Source organism: Mastigoproctus giganteus, chromosome 3 (genome assembly GCF_048544385.1).
Source record: "Mastigoproctus giganteus isolate SK-2022 chromosome 3, ASM4854438v1, whole genome shotgun sequence".
Classification (NCBI taxonomy): Eukaryota; Metazoa; Arthropoda; class Arachnida; order Uropygi; family Thelyphonidae; genus Mastigoproctus; species Mastigoproctus giganteus.
In genome coordinates, this window is record NC_143577.1 from 29,863,880 (window position 1) to 29,885,751 (window position 21,872).

General features: G+C 36.3%; 1 protein-coding gene across 1 annotated transcript in view; it reads right to left on the reverse strand.

Annotated features, from left to right (window-relative positions):
- Positions 1-2,009: 2,009 nt before the first annotated feature.
- Swt1 (Swt1 RNA endoribonuclease) overlaps positions 2,010-21,872 on the reverse strand; it is a 259,608-nt gene continuing 239,745 nt past the window's right edge. The window contains exons 19-20 of the mRNA XM_090370461.1: positions 18,393-18,463; positions 2,010-2,194 (exon numbers count right to left, since the gene is read on the reverse strand). Coding sequence (XP_090226587.1) covers positions 2,110-2,194; positions 18,393-18,463 — 156 coding nt within the window. The 3' untranslated portion in view covers positions 2,010-2,109. The remainder of the gene's footprint in view (positions 2,195-18,392; positions 18,464-21,872) is intronic.

Sequence of the window (21,872 nt, forward strand, 5' to 3'; positions counted from 1 at the left end):
ATTCCAAATTAACACAATACAATACAGTGCACAATTCATACTGTACAATGCAATGTACAGTATGGAATAATTCACAGTTTTAAAAGTAATAATTAGGATGTGATGAACACTGGTGTATTGTCAATGCAAACATCACAGCTACTTTTGAAAAAGAGAACATATCACTGACATCACTTCAGTTGAATGGGTATTCTGGAGTTTTACATAGACTTTTATCACTCTTATGTCATACAGTTTGTGTTTTGTGCTTTGCAGTCTTAATTTATTTTATTACTATAGCATTTTTTAAAAATTAAACCATCATTATTCTATTTTTATGTATCTAGTGTCCAACCAAGATGGATATTTTATCCAACTGATAGGGTTATCATCAGATGAATATTTTATCCAGATGATTTTTCTAGATTATTCTTAAGAATATTTTCAGTGTATAAAATTAAGAATAAATACAAGAAATTGCTAAGACAATCTCATTATAACATTGAGCAAATTAAGTAATGAAATAAAACACACACAGATAGACTTGGTATTATGTACCAGAGGCTCAAGTGCCCACCAAAATAAGAGAGCAGAAAAAATTACAATGATAGAATTTCTAAATGTATTACCACCTGAAAATCCTGGTCAAAGAAAGTAGCAGGAAAAGATAATCAAAAACAACTGCATTTTGTGTTGTGATATCATCATATTTTCTTATTGTCTCACCAACCCCACTAATTATTCTTGAATACGAATAACTATACCTGGATGCACACAATTCACCGAGATCAGATAAATGCAAATTTGTGAGAATGGCCGACTACATTTAGTGTTTTTGGCCATTATACAATAATAGTCAATCATAGTTGAAAAATTAAAAAGTAATTCATTCTGTATTTAAAATTGATGTAGTTTACTGGTGTAACAGTAACTGAAGCCATGTGCCTGGTCCATATTTAATACATGAAGTAGCATGGGAGAAGATACCCCCCCCCCCAATGACTGCAACAATGAGTAACAGTACAAATCAGTTGCAGAATGTAATAAAGTTTTAGTCTGTTTCAACACTCCTCCATCTGTTTTTTTTAAATGCATACATAGTGAAACTTTGATTTCACAATTTTTTAAGGGATTAAGAAAAAGTAAAATTGAAGAAATCATAATTCTGTTTTCCAAAACATTAATAGCTAAATTGTATCTATTTATTATATGATCAATATAAAGCAACAGATATCTATCTAAACTTCAAAGAGTAACATTTGTTAGACAAATGTACGAGGCACTGTTAGATAGGACATGAATGATAATAAATTTAAAAGTACTTCAGGTGCATGTTTCTGTGATGAGTAATGCTAGATAAGTGAAATTATAGAGCAGTGCAGCCACATCACAGGCAAACCACTGTTCTGATTCATGCTATACAATGCACAGTTTTGAGAATATAGTTCAGCATGATAATATTCTTCAGCATAGTCACAATGTGGGCCATATTATTGCAGTTTAGCCGTGTTCCAAATAAGACTGCAATGTGTCTACTTTCAGCTAAGTTCATAACATACTTTTTGTCTTTCTATTGTAATTCATTTTTTCTATTATAATCTTTCAGCTACATTCATAACATACTTTGTCTTTCTATTGTAATTCATTTTTTCTATTATAATCTTTCAGCTACATTCATAACATACTTTTTGTCTTTCTATTATATTTGAAATATAAGTATATGGATATTTTCAAATAATCTTTTTAATTATTATTATTAAACCTTATGGAAACTATTTTTAAATATGATTCTATAACTTTTAACCAAATATCTTCTGTAAAAAATGTCACCCAAGAACCTTCTGAAAAGTGGTTTCCTGCTTTTTTTTTTTTTTTAGGGAGTATGAATTATAAAAAAAAAAAAAAAAAAAAAAAAAAAAATATTGTAATTCAGAATAATATGTTTTCTGAATATGACTTTGTTAATGACTTATAAAAATCATATCATAAATGAGACATTACATTGGAATTTTAACAATTTAGTACAAATAAATGGTTTCCATTTATTAATATATACAAACTTAACAAAACTGTCTTGCTTCTTTACAAGTGGTGAAGGGAGGGACGAAAAAAACTGGAGCAATTTAGGATTCAAACTTGTGTTACTTCCATTAAACATTTATGGATCGCACTACAGAACTCTGTTAACTGAAGATAACCATTTTGTAAGAGTTCCCTGAAATATTAAATATACAAAATTATTTACTAATTTAAATCAATGAATAATTTTAATAATTTTTTTTTACAAAAAATTAATTATAAATGGAATCGAATATTATACTGCTTTTTTTTTATAGAAACACATTTTTATCATTACATTTTAGAAGAAATAATATTGCTATTTATTAAAATAACTGAAAATTGTCTCTTTAAAAGTAAAGGAGGGAATTATTGAAACAATTACAATTCAGATCAATGTTATTTTCATTCCACATTTACAAATCACAATACAAAAGTCCATTAACACTTTCACTGCCAAATTTTTTGAGGACCTTATGGAGCTGGGATTGAAAACCAGAAGACTTGAGTCAATCTGTATTAAAAGGGCAGAGACATTATGGGCTTTCTTCTATGACTAAATTAATTGTCCTACGATGAAAGCTGCTTGAGAAAAATATCTGTTTTTTTTTTGTTTTTTTTCCCTGTCAAGTTGGAAGTAAGTTCTAAAGGTAGGGTAGTTTTCCCTCCAAGTGGATTAAAAATGAAGAGCCACATATTGAAGCAATGAACTTGTTAACTTAAGATGACTATTTTGAAGTAGAGAATTGTTACAAAAAAGTGCATTATTTACTTATTATAAATATATACACACTATTTACAAATTTAAGTAATTTATTTATTAAAGCCAATATTCAGGTAACACAGTGGAGTCTTGGAAAATGCCATGCAGCAAAAAAATGCATTTCTCTGAAATCATTTTCCCATATGAAATAATGTAATAAAGCTGGGTTGCTGTTGTTGTGTAGGTTTCATTTTGGCTATACTATGCTTTTCACATTTGCACTATGTGCTGTTAGTTAAAATTTTTAAACTTGAAATGGTGTATTATATTTGGTGAGAGAATTTTATCGGTTTTAAATATGCTAACAGATTATCAAGGCTTACATCATCTCCAAAGATATCCATTAGAGACCATGTTGTGCTCTGGGTATTTTTAAATATACACTGCTCAACAAAATTAACAGAACAAAACGCATTTTTCATGAATATTTTATTGTGAAGAGTGTCACTGAAGCCAAATATTTGATATAATAGGCATCCTGGCATGCAAATTCTGAGTATCCAAAAGAAATCAATCTACCACCTTACAGAGATGCACATTATGCAAATTATTCGTATCTATAAAAACATGGATTGCGACTATATCACTTCATTCTCATTTTTTTGACTTGCTCAGTGGGACAGCCACATTGCCAGTACTGAGGATGGCAAGTCATAGTCATTTAGATGATTCTTTGAGCTGGCACATTGCCTTAATGTGGCATGCAGTGTAGTCTCGGCAGTATGGAAGCAGTTTCAGGGACAGGAACCATTACAAGAAGAGTTGTCTAAGGTTGCAGGAGGGCTACTTCCAAAACAGACCACCATATGACTCTAACAGCAAGACAGAATTCATCTAAGTCGTGTCATCTACTGTCTCTTGAGGTTGATGTAGACACACGTGAAAACATTTCCAACCAGACCGTGTTAAGAAGGCTCAATCAAAGTGGACTCTATGCAAAGAAGCCAGTGGTTTGTATCACATTAGTACGAAACCACCACAGAGCTCATCGAAACTGGTGCAATGAACATGTTACTTGGGACACGGACAAGTGGGGTACAGTTCTGTTCTCTGTTTTTTTTTTTTTTTTTGGTTTTTAGGAGCATTAGCAACTAAGGCCATATTGCTCCGGGATATGCGGTGGTCATTCCCTGACCTTTCTGCATCCTCCGTATTTGGTGGGCACGGGCTCGAACCCCGGTCTAATCAAGAAGCGTGTGCTACGCACTGTTGCTCCTGCCCATCTGGCTACGGAGGCGCCCTCTGTTCTCTGATGAGTCCCATTTTAGCCTACAAACAGATTCTAGACATTATTTCATTGGAGACAAAGAATGTGGTACCATCCCTCAAACATCAGAGAAAGGGACACTTATGGTGGAGGTGGTGTTTTTGCGTGGGGTGGAATGATCAATGGTCCCACCCCTTTTCATGTTTTTGATAGGGGTACCATAACTGTGCAGAGGTACCAAGAACAGATCCTTGAACCCTATGTACAACCTTTTAGGGGTGTGGTTGTCTCAGATTTTCTTTTCCTGCATGACAGTTCCACTTCACACAGAGCTAAGGTGGTGGAGGAATATCTTGAAATAGAAGATATCCAATGACTGCCATGGCCAGCACAATCACCAGACTTAAATCCAATCAAACATGTGTTGGACACCCTGGTCATCACATTGCATGCTGACAGACAACTCCTCAGTCACTTGGTGAGCTAAGGTCTGCACTGGTGGAAGAATGAGATTTGTTGCCACATAATCTTATAGAACCTTTATATCACACATGGTTAACTACTATCAGACTTTTCCACTTCTGTCATGGTTCAAGCATGGTTCACCGCAAGTCAGGCCTGTTTATTGCTGTCATAAATGAGACGCTACATTAGAATTTTATCAATTTAGTAGCAATGACAGTGAGGTCACTTTTCTTAGCCGCTGGAGGCGATCATGTGCTGTACTGATGTCACATGACCATATTTTTGAGCATCTTGTATCAATTTCTGTAATGTAATCTTTTTGGTAATTCTTATACAATCCCCATAAATGTCCGTTAAAGAGAGTCTCCACCCAGAGGGCACTGACTCTCTTTAAAAATTACAGCTGTGAATTACAGGCTCCGAAAAAGCAATAAGTGTTTGAATTTTTATTTACCTAATTGTTATTTTATATTGTACTTTATACGTAGTCTTATAGTTATTTGTTATGCTGGTTATTTTTATTTTTAATTTATATAAAGAGTTTTTGTAGATTACTATTTAATATACATAAAACTGTTATTTCGTTTGAATCTTGCAGCCATTGTTTTTGTATAGAGTTGTAGGGAATTGAAATTTTTAATTGTGGTAATTAGGTAGCTCTAACGTATAATTATATAGCGTAATACGCATCACTGCATTTAGGATTCTATTAGATAGCATAGTATTGACAATTAATTAAATTTATTGATCTTATTAATTTAAAATATCATGCACCAGACTAGAGCAGCAAAGTGACGGGCGCAAAGTGGCAGGAGTGCTGTGACTCGGGGGAGAACTGAGGGAGGCGATTCTCCAACGCATCACAGCCTAAAAAAATGTGCAACTAGTGAAATGTTTGCCGAACTCTCTGGAACAGAACATGATCTAGCAAAGGAGGATGTCTTTGTGTGTGCCAGGTGCAGAGAGTGTCTAGAAATTAGGCATCAACTCAGCATTCTACCGGGCGTCTATGAGAGCTTGAGGTGTAGGGTAGATGCCCTCAAAGAAATTAATATGAGGGGCCCGTCAAGCTCTCAGCTGCCCAACTCAATGCCAGAGCTCACTCCTAGGTATCAGGCAACACAGAGGCAATCTCCAAGGCAGAATGCGCTGGTCCCAAAGGAACTAGTTATTGTTGGTGACTCTATTGTCAGAAAGATGGGGAATATATTGTGTAAAAAGGACAGATGGAACAGGACCAGGGGCAAAAGTTGATGACGCTGTAAAGCATATATCATCTTTTAAGGGCAAAAAAGGTGATATTGTTGTACATGTTGGCACCAACGACATTAAGAGTAGGAGATCTGCAGATTTATTTAACAAGTACAGGTCAATGTTGCAAAAAAGTCATGAGTTAGGGTTAAATTTGAAAGTGTCTACAATTCTGATGAGAGCCTTGTCAATCAATTCGGCCTTGGAGGGAATGTGCAAGGCTCAAGGGGTAGAATTTTTTTTCAGCGTGGTCTGTGCCTGTTAACAGGAGAGACTGCTTCTACAGGGATGGGATTCACTTAAATAGAAAGGGTGCAAGAATATTTGCTGATGCTATCGAGGCAGTGTTAGGTGGGTCTGAAAACTGCTAGCTTGGGGGGGGGATTCACAGACTAAAAGGTTAAAAGTAGCCGCAGGCAGAGGTGAAGGTGATTCTTGCACAACTTCTATTAGAATAAGTAGCGACCTGGTGCGAGGGGTTTCAGGGACTGATGGCAGTCATCGTGAAACAGGTGGGTATATGGGATGTGTCAGGGTAACTAGGAATAGGTGCATGTATACCAATGCTAGAAGTATAGTAAATAAATTTGATGAATTTGAAGTGTTGGTCAAGACATCAAAGGCGGATATTGTTGGGATATCAGAGACGTGGTGTCAAACAGATATTAGGAATGCAGAACTGGAATTTGGGGAGTACAATGTGTACAGAAAGGATAGGAAGGGAGGAAGTGTCATGCTGTTAATTAAGAAAAACATAAAATCAAAAGAAGTGCATCCAGTTGATATAGATGAATAGTGCACTGTTGAGTCAGTTTTGTGTGACATAAGCACTGGGAAAGCAAAAATAATAGTAGGAGTTTTATAGGCCTAATGACTCGAATGAGTACAATGAACAATTGTACAGAGAAATAGAGTGGGCTAGTAAATCAGAATGTCTTATAATGGAGGATTTTAACTTCCCAGATATTGACTGGAACTTGTGGGTTGGTCACTCACACAGTAGTAAGACTTTTGTGGATTTATTGGATGACTGTTTTCTGCAGCAGCATGTTCGAGAGGCAACCAGAGAGGGTAATACTCTTGATCTGGTTATCAGCAGTGATCATTCGTGTATTAAGAATTTGCAGATAAAGGAACCACTAGGTGGCAGTGATCACAGTGTACTGATGTGGGATTTACTTAAAGATATTACCATCAGGGGTAAAGAAAAGGGTTTTTGCTTCCGTAAAGGTAAGTACAGTGGTCTCAAACAGTTTTTAAATTCTGTACAGTGGGATCAACTGACGATGTTACCAACAGTAAATTCTAAGTGGGAAGCATTCAAGGAATTAATCGTGGAAGCTACTAAAAGTTTCATACCTATTAAGAAATATTATTCAAGGTTTAGGCCTAAATGGTTATCAAATGAACTAATGAGACTCGTGACAGAGAAGAAAAATGCATGGGATACATATAAATTATCAAGCGACTCAGAAGCTTATGGCAGATATAAGCTAGTCTGTAATCAGTTCACAAAGGAGGTTAGGCAGGCGAAGGCAGATTACGAGAAATCCTTGGCAAAAGATGCTAAGAAAAACAGCAAGGATTTCTTTACTTACATAAACTCTAAAAGGAAAGGGATGAATCTGATTGGTCCACTTGATATTGATGGTTCGACCGTTGATAATCCTGCTCAGATAGCAAACAAACGGAATGAGTATTTTGCATCTACATTCACACATCAGGAGTTATTAAGGTTTGAAAATGGTAGAAGGTTATCAAATTGTAGCAGGGTGCTTAATGATTTTGTAATAACTGAGAAAAGTGGAGGAGAAATTGTTTAAGTTAAACATAAGAAAGGCACCTGGGGTGGATGGGATCTATTCAGTTATATTAAAGGAGGCGGCAAAGCAACTAAGAAAATGATGCCCCCATAATTATGAGAGCATCCTTGAACTCAGGGGAGGTCCCCACAGACTGAAGATGTGCAAATCTATCCCCAATTCACAAAGGGGGATCGAAGGGTGACACCAGTAATTACAGACCAGTTAGTTTAACTTCTGTTCCGGGTAAAATAATGGAGTCACTGGTTAAAGATGCATTGCAGGATCATCTAGACAAGACTGCAGCAATAATTCAGACACAGCATGGGTTTGTTAAGGGAAAGTCTTGTCTGACAAATTTGATAGGATATTATGATGTGGTTAGAAAGGAACTGGATGCAAAAAATTATTTTGATATCATATATTTGGATTTCAGGAAAGCTTTTGACACTGTTGTACATGGAAGACTATTGCACAAATTGGAGTAGAATGGTATTAAGGGGAAGTTGCTATAATGGATAAAAGAATGGTTGAGTGGGAGAAGACAGAGGGTGGTAATCAATGGGTGCTACTCTTCGTGGACTAATGTTGTTAGTGGAGTCCCACAAGGTTCGGTGTTGGGTCCTCTGTTGTTTTGTATATTTATCAATGATATTGATGAAGGTATATCAGGCTTAGTGTCGAAGTTTGCAGATGATACAAAAGTTGGCAGGGTCGTTAATGACAGTAATGGCAGCATGCTACTGCAACAGGATCTAGATAATTTGGGCAGATGGGCTAAGAAGTGGCAACTGAAGTGTAACCTTGACAAATACAAAGTACTGCATATGGGTAGAAGTAACCCCAGAGAAACGTACCAACTGTGTGGTACTACACTTAAGGTGGTAGAAAATGAAAAAGACCTGGGAGTAATTGTGCAGTCAGATATGAAGTTTTCTGAGCAATGCAGACAGGCTGCCAGGGCAGGTCATGGGGTTTTATCAATGATATATAGGAATTTTGCTAGCAGGGAAAAGGAGGTGATTATCCCTCTGTATAAGGCAATGGTCAGGCCACGGCTTGAGTACTGCGTACAGGTCTGGAGGCCTCATTTTAGGAAGGATGTAGATTTGCTTGAGAGTGTACAGAGAAGGGCAACAAGATTGGTGAGGGGAATGAAGGGATCCTCTTACCAAGAGAGGCTTAAGTTCTGCAAATTGCAGTGGCTGGAGACTAGGCACCTGCGCGGTGATCTGACTGAGGCATATAAGGCCTTGAATGGGTTAAGCACACTGAATTCTGATGGGATCCTTCCACTTGTTCAGATTATGAACCTAATGGGGCATAAATTCAAATTAAGAAAAGACAAATGTAGAATAGATGTGCGGAAATTTGCCTTTAGACAGTGGGTGGTTAATTGCTAGAACAAACTTCCATCTGTCGTTGTGGAAGTTGATGATGATAGGTTGAATAAATTTAAGGAGGAACTGGACAGGCATTTGGAGGGAATGGTGTGATTTTTTTTTTTTTTTTTTGGCTGATGCTGCTTAAGCTCATACACTTGCTTTCTTGCCTCACGTGCCGCCACCACCACTACTACTACTATACACCTGCCTGAAGTTTCTCACTGTCTCCTCATTTCATCATTATTCTATGGTACACCAGCACACTAAATTTTGTCCATATTCATTGCAAGCTGCATGAGTTATGCAACATTTTCTACATGTTCTGTTAATTTTGTCAACCAAAATAGTTTGATCTCTATGTGTTTAATTAAGTGGGCAGTTCAACAGTACATGCTGTCAGTGAGGTAAACTTCACATCTTCTTTTCTAAGTAAATATGCTTGTCTGCAGTGTGTGTGTGTGCATGCCCAATATGCAGGCTTGCAAGAATATCTTTTTTGTGTCTTGTCTTTCTGGAAGCTTGATTTCCAGGGTTGATGTGCTTGTTTTATTTGCAATAATTTATTATCCATTTGATATTTCCAGAGTGCCCATCTTTCATTATCAGCTTTTGAATGAAAGAAATATAATTGTGATACAGGACCCGATGTTGTGATGCTGACCTTGATGCTGGATTTTGTGCCATTCAGTCTGCTAATTCATTGTTTAAAATCCCTGTATATCTTGGCATCCAACGTAGCTTCATGTTAGTTTCTTTCTCCTGATGTATGCTAACCAGGCATGGATTTGCTTATCTGTGAACTGTTAACAGAATCTAAGGGCTGAATTGTATCGATTGTTATTAGGGAGTCTAAAAAGATAATGTTTTTCACAAAGTGTTATAAAATATACTCTAATGTTATTCGAATTACAGTCAGTTCTGCAGTATACACACTAGATTCAATTGGAAGCTTTTGGGAAATAAGTGTCTATATGAACTACTGCCATGCCTACAAGGCATACTGCAATAATTACACTCAAAGGCATGTCTGATTTTGATCCATTGGTATAGATGTGCTGATAAACTGTAGTTTTCTACATTAGCAGCACGTAATTGTTAGATGCTTTGATTTGGAATGGTATTTTTTCCCCAATTGCTGAAAATATTTCTTATATTCAGAGACAGAGGTCAGTTTGTCTTTTTTCATTTGTCCTCTTCTGCAACATTGTCCAGATCGATCTGTCATTCTGCAAGCAGGTTTTGCAGATGTTTTATTCTTACTGGCTTAATGACCGCTGGTTTTTGATTATACAAAGTTTCCCACTTTGGTTAGCGAAGACATCTCCATTCTGGATGACTTGCGAGACTAGAAATTTTTATGCCATAATTCAATAAAAGTCTTTGTCTACATAAATGGAGAGGTGGTTCATAGGCCTCCATATACAAACTTTACACTTGTTATGTGCGAAAGACTCCTGTAGCTACTCTCACTCAAGACACTGTGGTGTATGAAATCCAGCCATTTCAGGACGCTTTTCCATGCAGAGTTGTAAACTGGCGACCCATAATACAGTCTTGATCGTATCATAGCCCGACATAAATTTAGCAGAATGTAACAGTCTGCTCCCCATATAACTGCAGATATTGCTCAGAAGATATTTAAGGCTTTTAAGTAGATGGTACTTTTTTTTTTGAGGCCCATAGTTGTATTTTATTTATTGAATCTTATAGTTGCCTTTCAACTGAACCTATATTTTGGGAGCTGTATGATACAGCAATGCTCAAAAAATTGCAAAATTCATTGAATTTTTCTGAAATTTGGCAATACATCATATATTTGTAATAGCATTGTCTTATTGCATCATTCATCTCTAGTAAGCTCTTCTGGATGATATCATGTGCCATTCATGATTGCATCACCCCAGCAGCAGTATAAATACAGTGTATATGCTGCGAGCCCAGTTTTCACAATAAACACCATGTAGGAAAAGTGTTGCTGTTGCATCAAACGCAGAGGGACATTCTATGCACGAAACATGCTAAAAGGATTCACTGTAATCAGTCAACAGTGGCATGTTTATTACGAAAATTATCAGAAACTGGCAGTCTAAACAGAAAGGATGTGGATGTCCATGAATATCTTCTGCAGTGTGGGACAGATTTATGGTCCATCTGTGTGTCTGAAACAGAAGATCCTCATTGACAGATCTCAAAACAGCATGGGAGGAGGAGGATACAGGAGTGAAGGAAAGTATCGCCAGTATGCAGATGCCTTTTTTCATTGGGATTAATAGCAGGTCACCCAAGAAAAAAGCCACTTTTGATGCAAAAAATTAAAAGCCCAACATCTAAAGTGGGCAAAACAGCATGCTAAGTTGGTCTGAGAATCAATGGAAATGTTATTTTCTATGATGAATCAAAATTCAGCTTGCATGGTTCAGACAGCCAGCAGACTGTTAGACAAAGAAGAAAAGAACTTCATTCTGACTGTATTGTTTCCAAATGATATGGGACTGTATTTTACATAGAGGAGCTGGTCGTATTGAAGTTATGAAGGGTATAGTGAATGCTGAGGTGTACAAGGACATTCTTGAGATGAAATTACTTCCAAATTTAGAGATCACTATGGGGATGTTGCCAATTGCATTTTTCAGGATGACTGTGCTCCGTCCCACAGAGCCAAAACTGTAAATACTACTTCATAAAATCAGCAAAAGTTTTAATTTTATGAAATGTCACACTCTTGCTTAAATAATTTATTTCACTGTATTTACTGTTCACAGATGCAAAAAATGGTTGAAGGATAAATAAATTTGCAAAATAACATGGCCTGGGAAAAATTACACTTTTACCTTACATGCCATGTAAAGCAAAAAAACCTCAGATCTTGGAGAGCTTTAGGGGACATCAACCCATGTTTGATACCAAGAGATTTCCCAGGATTACATTCAGAACCTTATCCAATCAATGCCACAACAATGTGCAGCAGTCGACAAAGCAAGGGGTGGGCCAACACAACATTAGTGTGCATTTTGTTGTGTTTTTTAGTTACATAGCTGCCTGTTGTCTGTATGAGCAAAGTAATGAAAAAAAAAAAAAAAAAAAAAATCACTGCTTTCATATAATTTTTGTTATTACATGAACCATACGATAAAACCACTGCACAGATAAAACAAGTTGTTATCTTGTTTTCTGTCTGTGGAGTCCAAATCAGAGAGACCAGCTTGAGCCGGGTTTAATTGTTCCATGATTGCTCCTTTTTTGCCCCAAGAGTGCACTTTCTTCCCAGGTTACTGGCCTCACCACAGGAAGGCAGGAGCAATGCTAGCTAGTGACCAAGCAGCTGGTAGTTGGCACATTTGTGATTAGTCTTGTTAATGAACAAAAAGAAATTAACAGAAGGTGATTTTTCTTCTAAGTGTTTGATTACTTTCCTTTACTCTTTAGACTTTAAAGAGAGATTTGGTTTAACATCTCTTTAAAGTAGAATGTGATCGCATTTATATAAAAAAAAAAATCATTTCATATTGTATTACTGTATTAAATACATTAATAATTGATTGTGCAAAAATAACAGTTCTACTTTCAACAAGAATGGTTACAATATTTAGGATTGTTAGTGCTTAAAACTCATGAATAAGAATACATATTAAGCACTGCATTACTTTGACAAATGCACACTACTTTGGGTGTGCATGGCTGATCACATGGAGATGTAGGGCAGGACATGTTTTTAAAGCATACTTCTATACAAATATGCAATTATAAAAATAATTTGTGCAGTTTTATTTGACTATGTGCAGTACAGTTTGCATAGTTTAAAAATCCTTTAACATATACAAAGTGAATACAAATTCATAATAATTTGAAATGCCCCAGATATTTCAAAAAATGTTCTTAAAAATATAAATGGCATATAGGCAAAAACAAGTACCTGAAAACTCTGTAACACGTCTGCTGCCTACTTATATTTGTGAGGGTCCTTTCTTTGTGCCTTGGGGGCACTGGAACAAGTAGGCACTGCTTTTTAGTAAATAGATTTCATCTGTGAAGAATCATCATGTTGTTTATAGAATTTTAACATCAACAGCATTTGAATAAGATTTCAAACCTGCTTCACTTGAATAGAATTCTATTTCAAGTATCAGATGACATATTATAAAGAGCTGATTCAATGTTATCAGCTTCAACATACTCTGCATCCCTATTCTTTTTCAGTCCTGATGATCCAGGCTGTGGATCCGTTATAACAACCCTTTAGGGTAAAATTTTAGAAAAACCTTTTCTGCCAAATTTTCATCAGTAAACATACACTAAGGATAATGTTTTGTTTTTCACAAACTAAAGAATTAAAATTCAGCAAGCATAATCTTCAAAAGAAATTATGCCTTTTCTTCTTGTGGAAAATACTAAAGTAGATAAAATAACTTCAACATAACCAAAGATCACATGAAACTGTGAATCAAGTATATAGCTTTTATAAGTGCCCTTGGAGATCATGAGAAGAATCAGGACAATGATGACAAAGAGCCACTCTAAAATCTGTTGTAAGATAGTTTCTAATGTAGGCTCTTCTCTTTCTCAATTTCTTTATGTTCATCTCTAAAATTCATCTACTGACCTTCACTCCCAGCTCTATAAACCATGTTTTTCATTCTTCTCTCCTTGAATCTTGATTACATCCAATCAACCTACTTCTCAAACAGTGAGGTCATTTTTCTTAGATCAAGAGAAAGCTAAATGACTTTTAGAACAGACATTTCCTTGTGGGTTAACACAGATGTATTAACATCCTGCTGTCTAATTACAGAATCCAACTTGTCACTGATACCAATGACTGGCTGTTCATGTGTAGCAACTGATATTTGCTATTCTGTAAATACTCAGGAAAGAATGGCAAAACAGCAAATTCGCTTGCTTAATGTCCTAAACTGACCTAATTCACCCATATTCGCTTGCTTAATGGGTGAATTAGGTCAGTTTAGGACTGGTGACACTTAAGTAGGGGGCTTAGAGGGGAACAGATACTCAGTCTAAAACACTGATGGACCCAATATCTTTCTATTTCAGAAGATTTAGGAGAAGTACAGTTGGCCTGCCTCGCTAAAATCCACTCATGCACACCTTCTCCATGGTAAGCCCTGTTACGTCACCTAGTTGCAACGAACATGTAGAGTGGTTCTCTTCAAGACGCCTGGTCAGTATGAAGAGGAAAAGACTAAACCCTCCAGCACATGACAGCACGATGAAACAAATGGCCCCAGTTCCCAGCAGCTTTCACTCCCCTTCTTACGGCAGCGAGAGGATCAGAATGGAAGCAGAGGGTGCTAAGAATCTCTGGGTATGACCAGGCTGCCATGCACAGAAACTGAACTTGGCCTGTTACAACGTAAGATCGCTCATCAGTGAAGACAGGATATTACAGCTGCAAAAGGAATTAGAAAATGTGAATTGGAATATCATCGGTTTGGCTCAAAGAAGAAGAAGAAATGAATCAATAAGTGTATCAAGTGGAAATCTGCTGTACACCAATGGAAACTGAAAGAAGCAAAGGTGGAGTTGGCTTTCTGGTCCATAAAGACATAAAAAACAACATTTTGGAATTCAAAAGTACATCACCAAGGGTGTCAAGATCGACCCACAATGATGAAGAGGTTGAAGAAATGTACACTGAAATTGAGTCTTCTAGATGAGCAGAAAACTCACTACACTATCATTATGGGGGACTTCAATGCTAAGGTTGTAAAGAGAAAAAACAGAGAGAAAGGGGAACTATAGGAAATTTTGAAATTGGTGAAAGAAATGAAAGAGGTGAAAGACTTGTGGAATTTGCACAATCGCGAGGATTGTCAGTAATGAACACTTTTTTTTTAAGAAAAGGGTGAACAGAAAATGAACACGGAAGAGCTCAAATGGATTAACAACTAATGAAATCGACATCATTCTCACTAACAGAAAGATATATCATGAATAATGTTACCATCCTGAACAATGTAAATGTTGGAAGTGATCACAGAATGGTAAGATGCACACAAAAGAAAGGAAAAAACTGACTCGAGTAAATAATACAAAGGTCTTTGAGATAACAGAAGAGAAGAAAAAGCAGTATGTACTGGAACTTAACAAGTTTGAGCTTCTGCAGACTGCTCAGGACCAAGATATTGACGAGGAATATTACAACTTTCTGAAAGTGATAAAGCCCAAGAAATCTATAGATAAAAAGAAATCCAAAGACAACAAATGAAGAGCAAGATAAACACTGACAAGAAGAAAATTGAGTATACTAAGTTATGCAAAGCAATTGGAAAGGGACTCAGAGAGGACATAAGATTTAACACAAGAAAAGTAGAACAAGCATTAAGGGAAAACAAAGGACTTAAAATCAGCAGTATTGAGCAGTAATACAGAAAGACAAATGATACTGAAACTGAAGAATAGCAGTGGTACACTTATAAATAGCAGAGAAGGCATAATTCAAATAGCAGAAGACTACTATAGAGAATTATACAAGGAGCGAGGAGATGATGCCAGCAGTGGGGAAGATGGATCGCTAATTAGTAACACATACGACATACCCGATATCCTTCCTGATGAGGTAGAACATGTGTTGAAGAAAATGAAGAATCAGAAAGCCCCGGGGGAAGATGAAGTTACTGTAGAGTTGTTAAAATTGGGAGTAAGAGATATGACACAAAAACTGGCAAGACTCTTCACAAAATGCATTAGAAAAAGGTGTGACGCCTAAGGAGTGGAATAATGCAATCATAGATCTGCTGCATAAGAAAGGAGATAAATCAGAAATTGGAAACTATAGACCAATTAGCTTGTTATCCCACATCTACAGGTTGTTCACAGGGGTCCTTACTAACAGATTAGAAAGAATACTTGATGAGAATCAACCGAAAGAGCAAGCTGGCTCTAGGACAGGATTCTCAACTATGGATCACCTTCACGTAATATCACAGCTAATGGAGAAAGCAAATGAATATAAAATACTATTATGCCTGGCATTTGTAGATTATGAAAAAGGCATTTGACTCCATACAGCATAAGGCAATGTTTCGGGCACTGAAAAGACAAGGCATAGATACCCCAAATATTATGATTTTGAAGAAAATATATGAGAATGCTACCTTCTCTATTAGACTAGACAAAAACAGTAGCAAATTTAAAATTGGGAAAGGAGTTCGACAAGGAGACAATATCTCCGAAGTTGTTTACTGCTGCCCTTGAGGAAGCTTTCAGAAGATTAGGTTGGTCTCAGAAAGGAGGGTACCTAAACCATTTACGATTTGCAGATGACATTGTGGTCATAAGCCAAGATCCCAAAGAATTAGAGGAAAATCGTAATCAGTTATGCAGAGTTCGTAAGGATTTTGGACTAAAAATGAATATGGCTAAAACAAAAGTAATGATGAACAAGTATGCCACAGAAAGGGATATAATGATTGAAGGAGCAGTAATTGAAAAGGTGGAGTCATATACCTATCTGGGACAAGTCATTAGCTGTAATAATGATAAATGGCTGGAAGTCAAGAGAAGAATAAATTTTGGACGGATAGCATTCAGAAAATATAGTCACATACTGAGGAGCAATATCCCAGTTTTTCAAAAACGTAAAATAATGAACCAATTTATATTCCCCACCATGACTTATGGAAGTGAAACATGGTAACTCACCAAAAGAATGGAACAGAAGCTGAGAACTGCACAGCAAAGAATGGAACAAATTATATTGGGAATCAGACTGTTAGATAAGAAGAGAAACACATGGATTAGGCAGCAAGCTCAAGTAAAGGACATTCTTATCAAAACTAAAGAACTAAAATGATCTTAGGCAGGACATATAGCACAAAGACAAGATGACAGATGGACTAAGAAAATAACTGAATGGTACCCAAGAGGAGCTAGAAAACCTGGAAGACAATAGTAGTAGTAGTAGTAGTAGTGGCACTTGATGCAAGAAAGCAAGTGTAGGAGCTTATGCAGCATCAGCCAAAAAAAAAAAAAAAAAAAAAAAAAATCACACCATACCCTCCAATTGCCTGTCCAGTTCCTCCTTAAATTTATTTAACCTATCAACTTCCACAACGACAGATGGAAGTTTGTTCCAGCAATTAACCACCCGCTGGCTAAAGGCAAATTTCTGCACATCTATTCTACATCTATCCTTTCTTAATTTGAACTTATGTCCCCGTAGGTTCGTATTCTGAACAAGTGGGAGGATCCCATCAGAATTCAGCATGCTCAACCCATTCAAGGCCTTATAGACCTCAATCAGATCACCGCGCAGGTGCCTAGTCTCCAGCCACTGCAATTTGCAGAACTTAAGCCTCTCTTGGTAAGAGGATCCCTTCATTCCCCTCACCAATCGTGTTGCTCTTCTCTGTACACGCTCAAGCAAATCTACATCCTTCCTAAAATGAGGCCTCCAGACCTGTACGCAGTACTCAAGGCGTGGCCTGACCATTGCCTTATACAGAGGGACAATCACCTCCTTTTCCCTGCTAGCAAAATTCCTATATATCATTGACAAAACCCCATGACCTGCCCTAGCAGCCTGTCTACATTGCTCAGAAAACTTCATATCTGACTGCACAATTACTCCCAGGTCTTTTTCATTTTCTACCACCTTAAGTGTAGTACCACACAGTTGGTACGTTTGCACCTCAATCAGACTCCACCTTTTCAACTACTGCTCCTTCAATCATTATATCCCTTTCTGTGGCATACTTGTTCATCATTACTTTTGTTTTAGCCATATTCATTTTTAGTCCAAAATCCTTACAAACTCTGCATAACTGATTAAGATTTTCCTCTAATTCTTTGGGATCTTGGCTTATGACCACAATGTCATCTGCAATGACAGAGATAAACAGATGAAATTCAAAAATTTGTGGGTAGCAAATGGATGGCCATTGCACAAGACAGAAGGAACTGGAAAGTTGCTGGAGAGGCCTTCATCCTGCAGTGGATTGAAAATGGCTGATGATGATGACACTTAAGTTAGTAACTGTCTGCCATTATGAATTTTAAAAATGATGAATAAGTGAGTGAGTGATTATAATTTGATTAATCTTAGACCTATACTAGATAATAGCATATTACTTTAAAACATGCATTTTCTTCTTGTTGAACCAGACATACAGATCCTACCATCTCATAGATGCAAATGAATGAGTCTAGAGCATTATACAAATTAATGATTCTAAGGTTCTTTGCTTCATAAAATGATTTCTGGCATTTTGAAATTAATTTATACTTTTATTACATTTTTATTATAACAATTAAAGATGGCCCTAGCAAATGAAGAAATCCAGTAATTATGGGCTTTGTTCTTAATTGTTACAAAGACTCTGAGATTAAATTAACTTTATTATATAATTCCTCTGTAATCTACATAAATTGGTGTTTGTGGCAAAATGTATACTAATAACAAAATCGTTCTGATTAAAGATGGAATAAATAAGATAAACAAATTAAAGACAGTGAAATCAACTTACTTATTATTCACATTTCCACAAAATTCTTCCAACATTGACACAGTAATCTCAATGAGTGGTGGACCTTCAATCTGCCAAAACAAAACAATGTATTCAAAATATGTATATTTTACATAAAAATTATAAAATAAAGAAATAGCAGTTAAAAGTAATTTTATAATTTACTGATTTTTTAAAAATAACTTTCTTCCTTTCTTTTAAATGAATTAAGTTTTTAAAGAATTTTAAATGAATTGAATTATTTAGTATCAATATAGGTCATAAGATGTCGGGGGAGGGGGGAAGAAAGAAAGAATATTTGTCTGTAATAACTTGCAATCTCTTCTTTTATACTCTTCCCCAACTCCAGGTATCATAGTCTTCCCAATTCTATGGGTAACTGGATCAGCAGGTACTGATCCAGTTAACCCTTAAATGACCGCTGACCTCAAACCACCCAGTAAAGCAGTTTATTCCAGTGGTTGGCAATATGCTAACCAAACAAACTGAGGTCCACCCTATTAATTTTCTCCAATAGTTCATACATGTCACCCCTCAAAGTGCCTTATGCACCTCAATCAGACTCCACCTTTTCAACTACTGCTCCTTCAATCATTATATCCCTTTCTGTGGCATACTTGTTCATCATTACTTTTGTTTTAGCCATATTCATTTTTAGTCCAAAATCCTTACAAACTCTGCATAACTGATTAAGATTTTCCTCTAATTCTTTGGGATCTTGGCTTATGACCACAATGTCATCTGCAAATCGTAAATGGTTTAGGTACTCTCCTTTCTGAGACCAACCTAATCTTCTGAAAGCTTCCTCAAGGGCAGCAGTAAACAGCTTCGGAGATATTGTGTCTCCTTGTCAAACTCCTTTCTCGATTTTAAATTTGCTACTGTCTTTGTCTAGTCTAATAAAGGATGTAGCACTCTCGTATATTTTCTTCAAAATCATAATATATGGAGTATCTATGCCTTGTCTTTCCAGTGCCCGAAATATTGCCTTATGCTGTATGGAGTCAAATACCTTTTCATAATCCACAAATGCCAGGCATAATGGTGTTTTATATTCATTTGCTTTTTCCATTAGCTGTGATATTATGTGAAGGTGATCCATAGTTGAGAATCCTGTCGTAAAGCCAGCTTGCTCTTTTGGTTGATTCTCATCACCTTACTCAACTACCAAAATTGCAAGATACATTCAACAGAAACACACCTAAATCAACTGAGCAAATGCACATCTTATTGTCATGAAACTCACCACACTAACTTAAAATGAATTAGTTCAGTGGTATATGATGGAGCACTGCTGTACTACATGTGGTTAGTGCTCTATGCAGCCAGTCCAGAAACTTTCAGGTTGCACCTTTGTAAATCATCAATTGTAACACCAGACAAACAGAGGTCAACAAAGTTCCTGTTGCACCTGTTAGGGAACCAGGACTTGATACTAAATACGTTACTGAAGCAACCATCAATATACTCACTTGATGGTTGATGACATACCACTGAAGTTTCCCCTTGTGCAGAGTTTACAAATTACAGGACAGTGATCACTATTTAGCAGATCATCTAAAACCTTCCAGTCAAAATCTAGAATATGCAGAGACACATCAACAAGTTAATAACTGAAGTTGAACTTGTAGGAAAACAGGTACGAAAGCTTGTGTTTATCAGTGCAAGGTTGTGTTTGTCAAGTAATGGCTTATTATATATTTTGGATGGACATATAATATCACCCAGCAATTAAAAGCTGTAAGGCAAGATAGTCTAGATTAGCCAGTGAGCATGACTGATTCTGTGAAATATATATGGACACCGGAGTGAGAGTTAGTCTGAATTTAACTGCAACTGCTTCTAAAGAGTTTTTCAGTGGGATATGTTTAATAAGAACTTAACAGTTTAATAATACATTCACACATGGAACTGTAGTAGAGTCTGTACATCAGGAGCTCGATAAGCATATTTAAATTATATTTATATCACAAAATGAGTGTGACAGTATAGCACCTGTAAAATAAGTAATTTTTAAAGTTATTGCTGTAAAGAATAAAGAAAGAATTTAACTACATGTCAGTTGAAGCAAAACTGTTTAATCATATGCTGAGAGAAATAAAAAATGAAAGCTGCAAGAATTGCTGTATAAAGTGAAGGTATCCAATTGCATAGTGAGGTGAATGTCAATTTTTTCATGAAAATCAATACGTCAATGTTATTCTGTTAGTCTTGCTAGGCATTAGCTTTTATGCATAAGGCACCTATTGAATTGATGTCAGTCTGTCTGTCCATCTGCATGTAACAACTTGACTTCCAGTGAGCAGACTTCCATGAAATTTTCTTTTTGGACTTTTCAAAAACAATTGTCAAGCCACTCCACATTTCATTAAAATTGAACCAATAGAAATCTGGAAAAGCTCACCAAATCTTTTTGAAAGATTTGGTGAGCTATTATCCATGTACCACATATTGTAGCTAAAGCACTGGATATTGTTTGTTACCATACACTAGCTGGAAGAACAAACGGGCTATATGGCAGATGTACAGAAATGGAATGCTCTTTGTTCACACTTTTTGATCAGTCACTGTTTTATTTTATTTTATTTTTTTTTTAAATTATAAAATCAGATATTATTACTATTTGCTAATGTGCCTAAATTGTAATGCACAGCATACATTAACTAACTTTTGCTATTGTTCAATATACATATATACTGCAAAAGGCAATACACATAATGAACAATTTTAATCAGATGTTACACTATTTTTTAATAAAGAGTAAGTTGGTCAGAACAGCAAGGAAAAGGGAAAACCAAAATACTGAGTTACAGAAATTTCCTTTGTAACACCCAGTTTGTTTGTTGTTTGGTTTTTAGGAGCATTAGCAACTAAGGCCATATTGCTCCGGGGATATGCGGTGGTCATTTCCTGACCTTTCTGCACTCTCCATATTTGGTGGTCACGGGCTTGAATCCCGGTACAATCAAGAAGCGTGTGCTACGCACTGCTGCTCCTGCCCACCTGGCTACGGAGGCGCCTGTAAAACTCAGTTCAGATACTAGTTGCCTACAAAAGTGTGTAGCTTTTCACCGAGAGGGACACATATGAAGTTTGTTTCTTGTAAGTAGAATACTGGACTACAGTGGTTAATCAAGTTATGGACACCATCAATATTGCCACATGTCTACTATGTGAGTTGATGCATTATTGGCTTTTAAAGAATGTTCTAATTGCTTTTTTAGATTATGACTAGATTATGGTGATTGATCCATGCAGTGCCTATATTATCTTCTTCACGTATCTCTAAAAAGGGTAGATCAAGGTTTCTAGTAACAAGATTGCATAATTTTCATTGAGTTAGATCCCTTTGAGATCAGTTTCTGGATGGGAAATAGAAGTTTTTGGTAATATAACCAGAATGTTACTGGCTTGATCTATTACAAATTATTTAAAAAATTTCTGTGGTGTTAAGGAAAATCCAAGTACAATCAGAAATGG